Consider the following 18,009-nt stretch of genomic DNA (forward strand, 5'->3'; position numbering starts at 1 on the left):
GTTACCAGGGCTGCCTGTGATGTGGGGAGGAGGCTGGCACGCTGTGCAGCTGGGGCAGCGCGCTCTGGTGTGGCGGCAGCAAAGCGGGTCTGTCAGGGAGCATCAGCAGGAGCATGATACATATGCTGTGAGTGCCTGATTAAGGAATGCTGCACTTGTGTATCTTGTGCTACCGAGTTTAACAGTGTCGGCCCCAGTGTTATGTGGCTTTTGCACCATTGTACAGGCTGCTGTGCCTGTTCCCTTGTGCTTTCCCGTGTTCGCCTGCTGTGTAGGGCGCTTTCAAGCTTTGCTCACTGTGTGTTATGTGCTCCATCAGGGCACGTGCAGGGCATGTTTTGTTACTATGGCTGTTAGAAGAGTGTGCCTTTATCTTTTAGAATCCTAGAAGGGTTTAGGTTGGAAGGGACCTTTACAGGTCACCTAGTCCCACCCACCTGCAGGAGCTGGGACATCTTGGATCAGGTTGCTCAGAGCCCTTTTAGTGAAAGGTAAGAGGAGACAAAGGGCCCATTTTGCACATTTTCTGTATTTTCATACATTTTATATAATGCCCTTTGAGCTGGAGGTGTTGCTGTGCAACCGTGGAGACGCAAACAGGTTAGAGCTCCCAGTGATGTTACAGACCTGTGTGCAGCACAGGAGAAAACAAAGCTGCTGTTCAGGGAGCAGAGTGTGTCTTGCAAGTGAAAATAAACCCCCAATAACAGATACGTTCTCAGTACAAGACATTGAGCTGGTGGAGCATGTCCTGAGGAGGGCAATGAGGCTGTAGAAGAACGAGCCTTACGAGGAGCGGCTGAGGGAACTGGGTTGGTTTAGTTGGGAGGAGGCTGAGGGGAGACCTTATCACTCTCTACAGCTCCCTGAAAGGAGGTTGTAGCGAGGAGGGTGTGATAAAAAAAAGTTACTATTACAAGAAGTGGAATATTTTTTTATTTAAGCTAAAGTAAAGTTTCAACCAAGTAATTATATTTTTTGAAAGTTAGACAGCATGTCCCTCTGAGAGCATGTTTTCTTTAAGACAGTGTTTATCCAGACGCTGTTCATTCTTCGGAGATAACATCTTGTGTTCAGTCTGATCTGTGCCGAACAGAGGTTTCTTCTTCTGTACTCACCTCTGTTCGGAGTGGCTCCCTATCTCAAATGCAAGGTCAGGCAGAGCTCCAAATTAGCAAGAGATTTGACTGTTGCGCAGTTCATAATGACATTAGAAAGATTCCTTGGAAAGTTATAGAATATGTGTAAGATTTCTGGGAAAATTTATACACATGCATTTAAGTGGAGAATATGTTCTAGAACCAGCATTTGTCTCTTTGCACGTGGATGGCGATCAGTGCCCCGTGCTGCCCAGGCCTGGTTAGAGGGTGCTCGCTTTCCAAAACTCCAAAACGAGTCTGAGAGAGTTACTTTGCCGACATTGGCGGTATCAGGTGTGGTTCTTCTCCCAAGTGATGGGGCGAGAGGCGACGGCCCCAGGCTGCACCAGGGAAGGTTCGGATTGGATACAGGGACAAGAGTCAGTCTGAAGGAGCAGTGAAGCTCTGGCAGAGGCTGCGGCGGAGTCCTCATCCCGTGAGGGGTATGAGGGGAGTACCGCCGGCACTTGGGGACACAGCTCAGCCGGAGCGGTAGGACGAGGCGGGAGCTTCGCCTGCGACTGCGCTCTGGCCGCGCCCTCAGTCTAACCACGCCCCCGCCCCGCCCCCCGGAACCCCCGTACCCGGAACGCGCGGAGGTGGTGCCGCGTTTCCGGGGGAAGGCGGTGGTGCGCTGCGCTTCCCGCCGCTATGGCGGTCTCGTTGTTCCTCCGGGCCTCGCGGCGGCTGCTCGCCCTGCCCGGGGCTGCGGCCCAGCGGGGGGCGGTGACCTTCGTGCAGCCCCGCCAGAAGAAGAGGTGGCTCCGCGCGTACCTGGAGCAGCAGCGGCTGGAGGAGGCTCCGCGACGGCGGTGAGAGGCGGCCCGGGGTGGGGTGGGAGGGAGGAGGTGATTGAGGGAGAGTAGGAAATGGGGGAGGGCATGAGAGAGGGGTGAGGAAGAGGAGAGGATGAGGAAGGGGATGAGAAAGGGGAGGGGGGTGAGGAAAAGGAGGGACAGAGGAGAAGGGAGAGGGGATGAGGAAGGGGGATAGAGGGGCGGAGGGGAAGGGAGGGGGTGAGAAAGAGGCGGGAAGGGGTCAGAGAGGGGAGGAGGTGAGGAAAAAGAGGGAGAGAGGAGGAGCAGGGAGGGAATGAGGAAGGGTGAGAGAGAAAAGGGAGGGGTGAAGGAGGAGAGGAGGTGAGAGAGAAGGACTCCAGGAGGGAGGGAAGGGGTGAAGAAGAGGAGGGGTCTGGGGTGCAACGGTTGGGAAACAGGAGACAGTGGACTATTTGAGTCCTTCCTTGCTTCAGCTCAGAGCAGAACGGCTTTGGCTCTGCAGGTGAGTGTAGTGACGGCGGCGTTGAAGGTGGCAGGGCTGGTACAGGGGTGGACACAGGGTGGCCCGTGAACCGAGGAGAGCTCTGCCTCTTATAGCAGGGTTTCTGGGCAGGGTTCAAGCTCCCAGAACAATTCCTTTTTTCATTTCCTTTTGGTCACATGGAAGGCATGATGTTCGCAACATGGGTAACTTCTCACTCTGTTTCTGAATCTGTTTCCTTTTCTCTGTCCATAGATCGGAGAAGCCCAACTGGGATTACCATGCAGAGATACAGGCTTTTAGTCACCGGCTACACGAGAATTTTTCGCTGGATCTGCTCAAGACTGCATTTGTTAATTCGTGTTACATTGAAAGCGAAGAGGCAAGACGCCGAGAACTCGGGATAGACAAAGAAATGGTTGCGCTTAATCTACAGGATAACAGTAAACTTGCTGAGCAGGGGGTGTCTTTTTCACGCTCTTACCTGACAAGATGCTTTGAAGGTGCCTACCCAGATTTACCTGCACAGGGAGTAGGAGCACTTGTTGATTTTCTCACTGGCCAAGAACTTGTTTCTTACGTGGCTCGAAACCTGTCTATACAGGACCTGACGCTTTGCAAAGAGTTTCCCGTCCCACCAGCTGTGCTGCAGAGGACATTCTTTGCTGTGATAGGAGCACTGCTTGGAAGCAGCGGGCCTGAGAAAACAGGGATCTTTGTTAGGGTAAGTAGTTACTTATTGTATGGTTCTGTGCTGACAACAGTAACATGTAAGAGGCTTGGGAGTTACAGGGGAAGAAAAAGGCAAAAAGATAAATGCTATCTTGTACCTTAATGGCCAAAAACTGAGGGAGGCTGGGAGAAGTTTGACAGTATCTGTAACCAGACAGTTTAACAGTGAGATGTGTTAGGAGGTGGTGGTTGGGTGGGATTGTGGGTTTGCTTTTTTAATTTAAGGCTTACTGGCCGGTCAAGTACATAAATTCATACACTTGCAGTTTATAGTGGTCATATTATAGTATTTGATGACACGTGCTAAGGGAAGGCGTTGTATTCCGTGTGCTATGCTATCACATAATTAAACTTTTCCACGTGAGAATATACGTCCAATTGTAAAAAAAACGTTTTATATAAGGTAGAGTTAATAGGTTTTGCTTGTAGGAGTGCAGGCACCTAAAGGTGTTTCATACTAAAATGTTCAATTACAATGCAGTGTAGCAAAGTAGTCTTAGCAGCTGCTGTCCTTTCAGTCATCCCTGTTGCTTATTTCTGGTTTTGCAATGGAAAAATGTTTATTAAAATCTTACTTCTGACACAAGACCATCCAGAGGTCTCTCTAAGAGCACATAGCAGTTAACAGAGTGATCCAAACCACTCAAAGTCCTGGTGCACGTTCCCTTCAGCCTGCTTGCAGAGCCCTTCTGATATGTGACTTCTTGCTTGGAAGCAGCACTGAGTTGCTTACCTAGTGCTTGGAGCTGCGCTGAAGTGTTGTTATAACCCCTCTCTTGGACTGGTGCTCTTCCTTCTTTACACCTGGGCAGTTGATTTTGTCCAGAGTGCCCATCCGGTTGGTAGCTAAATTGGAACCAGAGCTGCCAAGCTTAGCAACTCTGGTGAACTGTGATAGAGCAGTCGGGCAGTGTGATCGTTCATTTCAGACATTTGTTGTTAGGTATATTTATGCCTCATCATGCTGTACTTTTATTAGCAAACATTAGGAGCTGGAGCCTTTGTTACCTTTCTCATTAATTATTTTTTAATTCTAAATGGTTTTGTTTAGGATTTTTTCTTTCCTGAACTGATTGGAAAAGACCTGTTTGAGATCTGGGAAGTTGTAAACCCTATGGGCTTACTAGTGGAAGAACTGACCAAGAGGAACATCTCTCCTCCAGAACCAAGAATCACCAGGCAGCTGGGAGTCAGCACAGTTCTGCCGCTGTACTTTGTTGGGCTGTACTGGTGAGTATGATATTAATTTAAAGTGAAATGGTTTTAAGCTGAGGGAGAGGGAAGAAGGGAAGATGCTCTTTTACTTTTCTATTTGTGCTCTTTGGTTATCACAGAAAAGAAACTATACAGTGATTTCCACATAAAATCAGCCATTTAAGCATTGGAATTGCTTGCTGTAATGATGCATGCAGACACAGACTCTGACTAATGGAATTCAGAGTCTAAATATGGTGGACTAAAGAGTCTCAGTGTATGCTCAGGGTGACCTGACACAGGAACTTTACAAACAGCATAACTGTAGGGTTTTGGAGGGGCTATAAATGTCTCCAGGCTGTAGGGAAAGGTAAAGAGACAGACCTAGAGGGAATTGAGGTTGAAGATAGACTTATTTCATATTCCAGAGAAACTTTTTAGTTTTCAAATGACAGGCAATGTAAACTAGGCAAGAGATGTCCAGACAAGATTTCAGAATTGCCTGTTATCCCTGCTGCACCTGTCTCTGGCACTGTCTCTACCTCTCTCGATCTCTTGCCCAGGTGCCACATTGCTCCTCTGGAGCACAACAGGTCATTCCTCCACCAAAACCCACATTATTGCTGCTTTGCTAAATATGCTGCAGATAAACACGCGAGAAGATTGCTTTGACTTCTTCTGATTTATCATGTCTTGGTTTCTATGCCTTCTGAGATTTATCATCTTCTATAGAAGAAAGGAATGCTGATTATTTTTCTTCTTGAATCCCTGGTGTCCCTTCACAAACCGTTGCCCATAGATGTTGATTAAACAGAGCTGAGTCCATACTTCATATCACAGAGAACCTCCCTGTGAATATTTCAGAAGCAGTTTAAAAAAGGGGAGGAGAAAAGACAGAAGCATTTCACTTCTCTGTTTAAAGTGAACTAGAGTGATGATTTAGCGTATTTTTAACAGGGCTAACAAACTGAACACTGTAAAGAATCAGTGATATGTTAGGAATCTAAATGGACAGGGTAGTGTTCTTCCAGGAGATGGATGTAGTTCTGATTAGTTTCCATTGCAGAATGTACCATCACTTATCTTTGCAGGGAAGACCAACGGAAATATTTACATTTTTACTGGAGAGTGTCCAGAAGAAGGGTTTAGAGGGGAAGCCGTATGAGGAGCAGCTCAAGTCACTTGGTCTGTTCAGCCTGGAGGAGTCTGAGACCTCATCATGGTCTACAGCTTCCTCACCAGGGGAGGAGGAGGAACAGGCATTGAGCTCTTCTCTCTGGTGTCCAATGGTAGGGCCCGAGGGAATGGCAGGAAGATGTGCCAAATAGGGGTTGGGCTGGACATTAGGAAAAGGTTCTTACTCTGGAGGTTGATAGAGCACTGGAGCAGCCCCCCAGGGAAGTCACAGCACCAAGCCTGACAATATTGCAGAAGCATTTGGGCAATGCCCTCAGCCACATGGTGTGGATGTTGAAGTTGTTCTGTGCAGGGACAGGAGTTGGACTCGATGATCCTTGTGGGTCACTTCCAACTATGAATTGTGTGTAAATAGAAATTACCTTCAGGATTCACAGGCGTTGGAAAAAAAAAAATCTAGCAGCCCTTGTTCATGAAACACAGCTCTGCTCAGGATTTCACGATGAAAATGTTTTTAATGTTGTTTTTTTCCCCAAGCGATAAGAAGATCATCGCTGAAGGTCCTGGTGAAACACTGCTTGCTGCAGAGGAAGAAGCTGCCCGTGTGGCACTGCGGAAGCTCTATGGGTATACGGAGAACAGGAGACCTTGGGATTACTCAAAATCCAAACAAGGATTGGCAGTTGAAAAGGCTATCAGCAGTAACTAGATAATAAAAGACATTTCTGATTTCTCTTAAGAATTAATGGTTTCCATGCTGAGTAGACATGTATTTAGGAAAGCAAAATTCACTTCGGTTTTCTGATCTTAAGTGTTTGAAATTTTAAAATCAAATATGGTATTAAAATAAATAAAGTCTTTTGTGTGATGTTTAATATTTGCTCATAACAAAAGCACCTTTTTTTCTGAAGGCTGAGCTTTTCCATATGTCACAGGAGGCTGTTAATAATGTGTGACAGAGTCTCACTGTATAGGAAAAAGTTTCACAAGTGCTTCCTTGGGGACCGTTAATAAGATGAGTTGAATTACATACACAATATAAATCCTTGGATTGCAGCTGGGTTCATTTGCCCTTCACCTTGTGAAAACACAAAATGTGCTTTCGATGATATTGATGCTGTTGGTGGTCCCATTTAAAATAAAAGTGGGAATGGCACTTTGGAGGTCTCTCTGCTTGCATACAGATTTTATTCGCCATACACATTGGATTCTGTTGTTGGAGCACGCTCTGAAAGGGGTGTTGTTTTTAAAATCTGTAAAAAGGAAAATAAGGGCAGTGAAGGCCTTTCCCAAAGAAATGGGAGAACATTGTTTAATGCTAGGCTCTAAGATAAGCTGTAGACTTCTCTTTCTTTGGTTTTTGCTGCTTTTTTTTTTTTTTTTTTTGGTACTTTAGTCCAGGTACTTGATTTTCCTCCTGTCTTTTGGCTGCTTAGATTTAAGCAGTCATATGATTAAAGTATGGCGTTCAGTAAAATCTGTGTTTGTTTGCTTTGCACCATCTGTTTCAAGTAAATGGAAAGTCACTTAAGAATAACTCAGGTGCCTGCATGATATTCTTATTAAATGTCACAGAAACTCAGAATCTGTGTACCAGGAGACAATGGATGCATGAGGACTTCACTCTCTAGGAACTGTTTCCTTTAGAACTGAGACTGGGACTGAGCCCTCAAAGGAAGAAGGTGAGTGGTTAAAGACAGTGGTTAAAGAACCATTTCCTGCCATAGCCTATTGTTTTAAAATGACAGTAGGTAAATGGGTCTTCACTAACTGGGGGGAGAAAAAACAGGCTGGTTTGATGGTCGTATGCCTAGCAGTGCACATGCATTGCCTTAGATCCCCAGGATGGGTTTGTGTGAAGGTAGTGCAAGGTTCCCGGTGGCTGCTAAGCAGACCTGTGGTACAGCTTAGGTGGGGCAGTCCCTGCTGGCAGGACAAGTGATAAGTCTGCTCTACTCAACTGAAACAAAATCGTTAGTGTATTCAAGCAAAGAAGCCAGTTGCCTGCAATCCACCTGCATCTTCAGTGTTTGGCGTGATGTGCATCTGTGGCTGTATGGCAGCGAAACCTTTCTTCTGCATTTTGGCATGGGAGAGCGCATGTGTGACAGCTTGAATATAAAAAGGAGAGCAAAAGATCAGTCTAGCATAAAATATACATAAAATTGCTTGTGAAAACTTCCATTTAGGTAGTCTGCTATTGCTTATATAAGCAAAGCCAATAAGGTCACTATATTCCAGGGGAATAAAGGCAAAATCTGAAAAGAGGGTACAAATTGTTCCTGTTATTTTTAGTTTCCAGATAAGGTATTTCTATTACCTTTACCTATTTTAGAAGGACAATAGTGAAGGTGGGGGTTTTGATGTCCAACGTACCTACTGTTTTTTATATACATATTTATGTGTTTTCAGAGAGAGTTGTCATTCCTTTTTGCAGGGCAGGGGGAGAGGGATGATGCAGTATCAAGACGTTAGCAGAGCCCTGTTTTTTCTTGCCTTTACTGAGTGCTTTAAACAGACACCGAACTATTTTGTTTCTCTTGTATCTGAGCTTTGAAGTTAATATTAAAGAGATGCATTTAGTGTAGAGAAACAAACATTTAAGGTCAGATTTTTTTCTTTTCAAATAGATACCACTGATCCAATGGCACTCATTTTGTGTGTTTACCATTTCAGCTTGTCTAAGAAATTGTTGATAGAAGATGGAATGGTCAGCAGCTGGTCAATAAAGAGCCGCTGTCACAGCGCAAAGCTGCACAGTGGAAACGCAGATGATCCATGTGACAGAATCAGAGCGGTGAAGGCTGCTGGTGATTCTTCAAATGACAGTGCATGCTGCAGTGCAGCGCTTTTTGTGCACCTTAAAACTGGGGCTGGTCTGCTTTGGGAAAAGAGTAGCTCTAGGGAGAAGGGAAATGTTATCATCCCGTGCTATTTTTGTGTAGTATGTGTAATGTTTCTGCGGGTCAGTGGCAGTTATGCTTGTGACTGTGCTCTTGAGCTTCTAGTTTTATGTTCAAATATATTAGCTGTGTTGCTGCAGTGCAGGTATTGTATGAGTGTCAGGGACCTCCTGAATCATCCAGGCAGTCCATCAGAAAAATAACCTTTATTTTATTGTTGTTGGGAGAATTTTACATTTAATTCCCAAGAGATGAAGAGATTCCCAATGAGTTTTGGACATGCTTGAAAGTTCTCTGCAGTCCTGTGTTCTTCCTCAATTAGACTGGCATGCTTATATAAATCAGAGCAGTGTTTATTTTTGTGATAACTGCATTAACTTACAGATTAATGATTACCTGGCATTTGTAGTTTAATACTCTTTGTCCTGAAGACATGATGTTGGTTTAAAGTATTTCATTTTGGTACGTTATATAGATGACCAAAATTAATCACGTCGATAGCTCGGGGTGTCTATTTAAAAACAGTGTTCTCAATAATCATTCAAATGACTTGGCCGATTTGTATGCAGTCTTTCTAACTCTTAAAAGCATGCAAACGTGAAAAAAAATAAATCTGCGAGGATGTTTTGATATCCAGCTTCAAAGAAACTTTTAAATGCTATTTAATGCATGTTGTTTGAGAGAGACAATAGTTAGCCATATTCCTTCACTTCTGGTGACAGACTCTAGTTCTATGATCCCCAAATGTTTAGATAAATACTGAATCACATCTTTGGCTCCTCAGTGCCAGTCTGTTTGTCTTTGTCTGTAGCCCGTGGCTCCTATTTGGGTGGGGTGAAAAAAGTGCAGCTAGCAATTTTTCCACCTTTCAGAAGTGAGAAAAGAAACACTTTTTGAATGATGTAGGACATAAGTTTCTAGGTGTGGAGGTTATAAAATGTTCTGCTCATACTCATTTGACGATTTCTAGGGAGCGGTGCCACCAATTCTGTCATACAGAGGAAGGGATAATAGACAGCACCACACTGAGCAGACGGTTTTGTGGGGACATGCCTAGCTTTGTGATTAATATCGCTGAGGTATCACAAGGGATATCACCAGATCAAACAAATAATTAAACCCAGCTGAATGAAAATTCATTGCGTGTTCCTCAAATCTGAAGGAAGCATATGCCACTGCCCCACATTAGACCTAAACCGCTGAGAGAAAATTCAAAGTAACTAGAGCTCAAAGATCAAGCTCTGTGATCTGGTTTTGGGGATTGTCTCCTTCATGGAAGCAGCCCTACATAAATAAGAAAATACTAATGAAACTGAGGAAGTGTTACAGAATTAGCCCTATAAGAGCAGAGGATTCAGCAAGGGGGAGCATTCCCACAGTCACAGGGCAATAATTTGTCCAAGAGTTCTGGCTTGGTCCAATTAAGAGATTCAGTTACTTTAATGATAATTTCAAAAGAAAGAACAACTAGGAGACACAATTTTATCCTCTAAGTTATTGGCAAAATTATCAGTGCTTAGGATTATAACATCAAAAAACAATTTGTAGAAATATCTATGTTTTCAATTGGGCAGGCATATTCTACAACCTGTAACCACCAGGCAATGAGACAGCACTTCAGGGGGCAAAACACATGAATGAAAAATTATGTGCATACTGACATTTAGCAGATCCCAACATGGTCAGTCTGGTGATACTTTATTGCTTCTATTGCTGTTTTTATTACTTTAGGATGAACTTACCCTAGATGCATGCATACCCATATAGTTTCACTTCAAGCCTGATCTAGTGGGAGGTGTCCCTACCCATGGCAGGGAGGTTGGAACTAGATAATCTTTAAGGTCCCTTCCAATCCAAACTATTCTATGATTCCCTGATGAAGTGTTTAGGAGATGATAATGGATCTGATTGAGTTTGGTTGATCTCATTAACTCATGCAAGATAAACAGGCAATTTAAAAATAATTTTGAACATTTTTTATTGACTGGAGTATTATAGTCATCATTTACTAGTAACCAAAAACATCAGGGACTAGATGATGATGATAGTAATAATAATAAATTATATAATAAATTACATGAACCTCATCCAAGTTGGATAAGACTTTGTGCAACCTGATCCAGTGGAAGGTGTCCCTGCTCATGGCAAACTGGATGATCTTTAAGGTCCCTTCCAAACCAAAATACAGTAATATTTTTAATAAGCTTCAAAATTTTCCTCTAGAGAAAAATCCGCCCCCAGTTGCAGAAGAGATTTGCTGTTTGTGACAGAATCCACTGCTGGATTGTCTGACTCTTACCGGATTCTTTTTGAAAACTGCAATGAAAGCTTTTCAAACTTCAAAATAATTTTCACTTTTGAAGGATAATACGATCTTTTAACATGAAGATGTCATTGTGTTGACAAACAGTTATTTGGATTTCGCTATACAAGGGAATGAAACTGGCTATAGAGAGGACTGGGGGCAGTTGTGGCCATTGCTTGGCAGTGCTGAGAGGCTCCAGCAAAGACAGCAAACACGCGGTGCTTGAGAGCAAAGCTGAGCTTGTGGAGAACACTCTGGAAATTGACTGTTAGGTGCTCAGTTTATAATGAGGATGAAATAAAAAGAATTGTATGGTGCTATCAATGATGGAAAGACAGGAAGCATAAAACAAGAGTTTACCCTAATAAGTGTCTAGGACAACAACAACGGAAACTTTTAATTAATTACTATGAAATTACGCTTTCTCTGTTAGTTGTTCTGTTGCATAAATTATTTTATTTTTGACTGATTACACTTATAATCCTGACTCCAAAGGACCACAGTTGTGGTCAGGGCCCTGCAGCGAGAGCCAGCTGCACCTCTGCTATCGCCTCCCTGCACGTGTCCACATTGCAGTTGAGGCAGTTATCTGTGTGCACAAAGGTACATGCAGGGAGGGAGAAAATAAGCCGAAGGGCAGGCCTGGCATCAGAGCAGTGTTTTATAAGCTGTCTCTGAATACATTGACGCTGCAAAATTGGAAAGCCGGCTTTACAGAGTAAAGTACTGCAGTCTGAAACGACCCCACACAAAGAGGAACAGGATGCAAAAAACCCTATGTATTCATAATGTGGATCTTGATAATTTGAGAAAGTCAGGGTGAACTTAGAGCTTTAAAGAAATTACAGTGTCACAAATTCTAACCATTATAAAAGACTTGATTAAAAGTCCTAAGTTGTAAGAAATACCGTGCTTACCTAATGGCTTTTGTAATACTTCTCTTTCCGTATTTGTGATGATTTATTAACTGTTGGGTTCCTTTTCTCTGCCAGTTTTCCTCATCCATGGTACTCTGGAGAAACTTGTTTTAGTTTGGTTGGGGTTTTTTTGTTTGTTTAAAAATCTCTTGCCTAACGAGGGTTGTTTCTCAAATTCCTGTGAGCGGATGTTATCCCAAAGTTTTCATTCCCTGTACTGTTTCAGAGTATTTATTTGTTTTCTTCCATTAACTCCCTTGTCCACAAACCAAACTGAAAAAACAGCCCCCCCAAAAGGTTTTGTTCTAGTCAGGCTGCAGTAATGTTCTAAACACTTACTCTTTTCTAGTGCCAAAAACACAGTATGTAGAATATCGCTAATACCATGCCCACTGTGCCTTAGCTGTTCATTAGTTTCTGGTTGTGTTGTGGTCCTTTGCAAAACTCTAATTTATTTAAGCATGTAAGCAGTAAATATTACATATCCCTGTCATGTCAAGGAAAAAGATGCTTTGTCATGCCAAGTCATTTGTGTTGTCATGTCCTGATGAGCCTTTCTCCTTTTCCTTTTGTTTAAGAAAGACTTTCTCTTTCTGGATTTCAAAATCTGCATTCCCAATTGGAATTCACACCCATTGTCTCATAGAGACCTGCCTGTCATTGCTGCTCAGCCAGAGAATGCATTCTTGGAAGAATTCTTACATTTTCTTCAAGCTGTTTGTACCTGCAGCCCTGGAGACAGTGAATTTGAGGTAAAGAAACTAAGGTGCACTTGCTGTACAGCAGAATATGGAAGGTAGGTCTGAATGTCGGGGTTCTTACTTTAGATGTTAAATTAATCAGCCTAAACAATTGGAGGATTTGTCCTTTTTACTTTTGAAATAAATGACGTGACAGAAAGTGCTAAAACGTTACTAGTTTTAGCTGTATTTTTCCCATGGAGGGGATTGAGATCAGGCTTCTCCTGCAGAGACCTCCCTTAAGAGGATATTTGCAGCTACCACGGATTATCCCTATCTGGTCACTGCAGCTGCACCAGCCTGCGCTACATTCTCCAGGGGACTTTGTTTGTTGTATACCTTGTTAGTGCTCTTACTTTCAACCTGTTAATACTACCAGTCATAAAGTGCTTCCCTCTGCAGTTTGAACAAGACGCATTCTCAAGAATTAATGGAAAAGATCTTGGGGGCAGTACCTCAGACTTTAAAATTACATTAATGAGGAACGTTTCACTAAATCTGAAAAATCAGGTTTCCTTTTGTAGTCCACTTTGAAAATATTTTCCTTCAGAAGCACAGTGACTGAAGAACTTACTTTTCCCATATTCACATTACATAGCCTATTTTTTTATTCTTCTATTTGAACGCCTGACATTCGAAAGCTCTGTCTCCCATATTTCCTTTTTTTTATGTCTATTTCCATTGCTTTACTCTCAGATACTGTGCTTTTTCATCCCACTTCAAATCCAGATGGATGTTTCCATGATCTTCAGTTATTCCGATACCTGTTATATTCATTGATTTGTTCAATGCGGTGTACAAAGCTCTTTGTTTATCAGGAAACACTACTACATTAGGGTAATTGATTTACCATTTCAGCGCTTCAGATAATAGAGCGCATGATAGGTTTGCTTGTCTTGGCATCTTAGGCTCAGCCAACATTTTTCTTGAATCATAGAATGGTTTGGCTTGGAAAGGACCTCAAAGCCCATCCAGTTCCAACCCCCCTGCCATGGGCATCTCCCACTTGATCAGGTTGCTTAAAGCCCCATCCAACCTGGCCTTGAACCCCTCCAGGGATGGGGTAGCCACGACTTCCCTTGGCAACTGGTGCCAGGGACTCCCCTCCCCCACAAAGAAAACATTTCTTACTGATATCTAATCTAAATCTACCCTCTTTCTTCCTTTTAGACCTTTTTCATTCTTTATCTATATTCAGGCTGACTTAGAGAATTAGAAGGTTGTGGCCCTGATTTCTGTGTGTAGATTCCAGTTGTAATCACAGCCTTGGGATTACTATGACCACTAAAGGATGTCTGATCAGAACAGTTAATTCTACTCTAGCCGTCACCGAATCAGCCTTAAGGTGATGTTTATGAAAAGAATTAAAATTTTAGGGAAGTCTGCAGGAAAATATGTGAGATTCGTAAAGTGCGGGCAAATAAAGGACACTGAGACTATTACTTCTCCTGTGTGTCTTAATACTGTGTTTTTCTCATTGAAGGTGCTTGTCAAATTACCCGTAATTCTTTTTGCTGAATCTAAGGCAGTTCTAAGACAGCACTAACTGATAGTCGTTTCCATAAATTAGACTGACTAATCAATAATTTAGATTCATTAGTGGAGAGGAACAAAGGCCTCTCTTCATTCACATGGGAGTTTTACAGAAAATCAGGAAATGCTCATCATCAAGTGGAAAAGGAGGAACTGAACCTAAAAACACACTGGGCTTTAAGTACAAATCGCATTCATAGGTCAAGAAATATGTTATATAAATTTTAATGTGAAAATTAAATTGTTTCTGTTCAGTGAGCTGGGAGAGCATTTCCTGGCTTAGTACTTTATGTAGCCAGATACCATAGAAATTGTTGGTGGTTTAGATAGCTATTTAGATTGTGCCTCTCCCTCTTCTAATTTAGAACCAAAAGTTAGACAGTGTTAAACTATCTTTCTACCATCACTGTCTGCCTTTAAGCTCTTTGTCTCCTAAGGTAATTTGTTTGCTTTCTTCTCACTTTATCCATTCCACAACCTCTCTTTTCTCACTGTAGGCTCTACTCTAGGCTGCCTTGTGTATTGCTCACACATGTGCAGTTCAAGCAAAGGTAAAATATGATATGGCTTACCATTATTTTTCTATTGTTATTTATAGGATCGAAGATGAATATACTGTCCTTTCAGTTTAAAGGGTTTCACTCTCCTCTGGCATGTTCCTCTGAAAGGATGCATGAAGCAGTCACTTTACAAAAAGTCCTGTGATCTGTGGCACAGTTTAGAAAGCATCATTCAAGTACAGGATCTTATAGAATTATGATAAACCAATACAAATCAAAATCAGTAACAAATGTTTGCACATACCCTAAGATAAGGAAAGGGTACTCTAAGAATGAACTGAAAAATAAAATACATTCATGTCATGTACAAGATGTTCCTATAACAGATGTCTTGCCTCCACTGCAACTGTATATAGTCATGTTCTTTCCACTACCTAGCCGGTGATTACAAACTGGAATACGATCTTGTACACTTAAGGCATGATGGAAATCCAAGAACTGTGTCAAATAAAGGGGCAAGGCTGAAATATTGATAACCTTTCAATGTCACTGACCAAACCAGAAAGCAGGAAGAGAGTAATGCCTCATCGGCTATCACAATTTCTCACTAAAATTAAAATATGAAAAATCTTGTAACTTTGGAACAAGTCAGTCTGCTGAAATGTTCTCCTGGGATCTGAAAATATCCGGTTGAAATAGACTGGATTTTACTCTTTCGGTATTTCACTGCACTCAAAAATCCCCCACTGAAGAAAATCAAACTGTTCTTCACTAAGCACAGTGCCTGAAGGAACTTATAAACATTGAGGCAGTAAATTGATTGTAATCTTAGGCCAGATAGGCTTCCAAGGTCCCCTGGTACTTCAAGTCCAGTCAGGAGAGCACAGTATTTAGTTAACAAATGTAAACACAGTTTAAGTAACACAGAAGCTGCTCGCTCTTCTGAATAACTTTCTAAAGAGCTAAAATTCAATAACAGAATTTATTTCTTTATCTTATCCATGGATAAGTTAGTTTTATTAGAAGAAAAAAGGAGAAGATAAAGAAAGTCTAAGGAGAGCATTACCATGAGAGAAATGTTAATAGTTTAGTTCACTTCAAAAACTGAAGAGAGGTAGGTATACTGGATAACTAGTGCTACGTGGGAGGCCATCCAGGGAATCTCAGGCCTTCTCACTGAGAATCAAGTAGATTGAACTGAACTACAAGGTAACAGATTTAATTCTTACTAAACAAACATTTTATATATATATTAATATAGTATATTAATATATAATATATATGTATCTATAACAGCAGTAACTTTAGGATGTCACTGATTTGATTAATTTCAATTCAGATTTTCCACAGAAGCAATCTAGAAAAATTCATAAGTGCAAGAATTATCATTTACAATGGAACCTTCATTCTTAGCCATTACCACCAAGAGCAGAATATCAAACTAAGAGCAAAGATACTTCAGGCTTTTTAAACACCTCTGATGTTGATCTGTTGGATTAACTTTGGAAAGGCATTTTATACCTTTATGGTTGTCATCTTAAAACCTGTCTGATTTGTTCAGATTAACAGGAAAATTCTAGTTTACTTGGCAGCAAGGAAAGGATGTGTCTTGCTATCAGCGCCTGATACCTGGCTCTACACCGGTCCAATCTTTCTCACTTGGAAACTGTAAAAGCTATTATAAAAATAAAGATATAGTAGATGGGCTATAAACAGTTGAGGGAGGAGCCTAAAGAAGAATTCCTTTTTCTGTCTATGTTTATTAGTCTTTTTGATACTTCCCACTCTTCTGCCAGCTTTAATTTTTGTGTCTATGGCCCCATGCCTTCAGCCTCCTCTATGTCATCTTCAGAGTCAGCCCTTCCACATTGCATCTCAGACTGGCATCTCTGCGGTGGCTGAAAATCCCTTTGTACCCGATATTAATTAAAAAGTATTAGATGTATGATAAAACATAGCTTTTTTAAAAAAGTAAATTAAACACCACTGACTTGTGTGTTACCAAAAACCACAGCTGATGTGACTATCGCGTTTCTCCTTATCCTGAAGTCTGTTTCCTATAAAGAGTTCTTATGGGTAAAGGCAGGGCTATCCATCATTCACCTTTTCTACTATGTTAATGTCAGAGCAGTGGGTGGGAAATGTCAGAGGGAAATGGCGTTTCAGATAAAAACAGTTCTGTAATTCAATGATATTTGTCTGCCTGTTTTCTGCAGTCAAATTTTCTATATTTAAATAACTGTCAACAATCGATAATAATTTACATAAACAGCACTATGACTTTCTCTTGTTTTGATCTCTTGCTAAAATGCATCTATTCATTAACAAAAGCTACATCTTAAATAAGGGTAGGCCCAGACATACTAACTTATGCTCTGTTGACTGAGTCTTTATAAGAGCACATCAATGAACATGCCTGGCAGATACACTGGCCGTGTTTTTTCTTTGCATTTTCAGAAAACCCTTCATATACAAATATTGCAGTAGCAGTTTGCCATAGAGCCAATATACCTAATCCCAGGATTAATTTTCTATGCCCATCAGTAGTGAAGCAAGATGGATTTAATAGCCCATTAGTCCTTCAGCATGATGATTTTCATGTCACTTAGCCTGCTGGGTTAATTACTTTAAAATGGATATTATTGACCTCAGTCCTAGTGACAAACTGAGGATGTCTTATTCATCTCCCAAATCTATGTTCTTAGATTCTTGTTTCTCTTAGTCCTGACAATAAGTCTCCTAGATTATGTGCTTGTATATTGTAACTTATACCTTATTAGCCCATATTTAAGGGCTTACTGAAGCAACAACATCTTTCAAATATTATTATCCATGACTGGATATTTATGGTTTATTATCCATCCAACTTATACATTCTCTGTTTTAGGTGAAGAGAAATGTTGCAAGCTTAAGAAATCATTGTTTTACCTCTTGTTAAGAAATTATTTTACTGCTAAAAAGCTATAGCAGATGCAGCAGAGATTAAGCACATTTAGAATAAACAGCTGGCCAGTATATTTCCAACCACAAAGTCTGGTCATTAGGAGGAGAGAATGAAGAACAAATTTAGACAGAGAAGCTGTAAGAAAGGAAATTAGGGACCTAGAGTAGAGAAACAGAAAAATATATCAGGAAAAAAGAAAGCCAAAGAGTAAAGCTGAAGAGTAGAGTTTTTATTCATGTGTATTATTTATCAATTTTTTTCCCCTTAGTAATTTACAGGTAAAAACAAGCCATCTGCTTTGAGGACATTAATGCTAGCTGTGAGCAACACGAAGTAGAAAAGGAGGGAGTAGAAGAGCAGCAAAAGTTAGTACTTGCAGGAAGGTGGAACAGGGCTGGAAGTTAATGTGGCCAGCTTTCAGACCTACATATGTCAACAGCATCTTCTCTAGATGAAAAAAAAAAAAAGAGTAAGAGCAGATAAATTTGTTCTTTCTCAGAAAAAGAACAAAAAAACAAACATGACCCCTGCCCCCCCCCTTTTTTTGCATTCATTCTCTATTGGAACTGGATGGGCTTTGAGGGCCCTTCCAACTCAAAACCATTCCATGAATCTATGATCTGCTGGAAAATAAACCATTAACTCTATCTTCCCACCATGAGCATGAAACTTCTTGAACTCTGTCTGTCTGATGGCTCAACATTA

At 41.5% G+C, this 18,009-nt stretch overlaps 1 protein-coding gene across 1 annotated transcript; it reads left to right on the forward strand.

The window, feature by feature from the left end:
* The first annotated feature begins 1,738 nt into the window (after window positions 1-1,738).
* Window positions 1,739-6,812, forward strand: MRPL44 (mitochondrial ribosomal protein L44). The gene is made up of 4 exons (XM_054074949.1): window positions 1,739-1,951; window positions 2,655-3,123; window positions 4,183-4,361; window positions 6,000-6,812. Exons 1-4 carry the CDS (start codon window positions 1,791-1,793, stop codon window positions 6,169-6,171), a joined length of 981 nt encoding a protein of 326 aa, XP_053930924.1. The 5' UTR covers window positions 1,739-1,790; the 3' UTR covers window positions 6,172-6,812.
* Window positions 6,813-18,009: the final 11,197 nt, after the last annotated feature.

This window comes from Cuculus canorus, chromosome 9 (assembly GCF_017976375.1).
Source record: "Cuculus canorus isolate bCucCan1 chromosome 9, bCucCan1.pri, whole genome shotgun sequence".
Lineage (NCBI taxonomy): Eukaryota > Metazoa > Chordata > Aves > Cuculiformes > Cuculidae > Cuculus > Cuculus canorus.

What these genes read in the sequence shown, in the direction of transcription:
- MRPL44 (XM_054074949.1), top strand. Translation starts at nt 1,791, where the DNA reads ATGGCGGTCTCGTTGTTCCTCCGGGCCTCGCGGCGGCTGCTCGCCCTG. An exon ending in GAGGAGGCTCCGCGACGGCG is followed by an intron (nt 1,952 to 2,654) that starts GTGAGAGGCGGC and finishes CTCTGTCCATAG; the next exon opens with ATCGGAGAAGCCCAACTGGG. An exon ending in AAACAGGGATCTTTGTTAGG is followed by an intron (nt 3,124 to 4,182) that starts GTAAGTAGTTAC and finishes GGTTTTGTTTAG; the next exon opens with GATTTTTTCTTTCCTGAACT.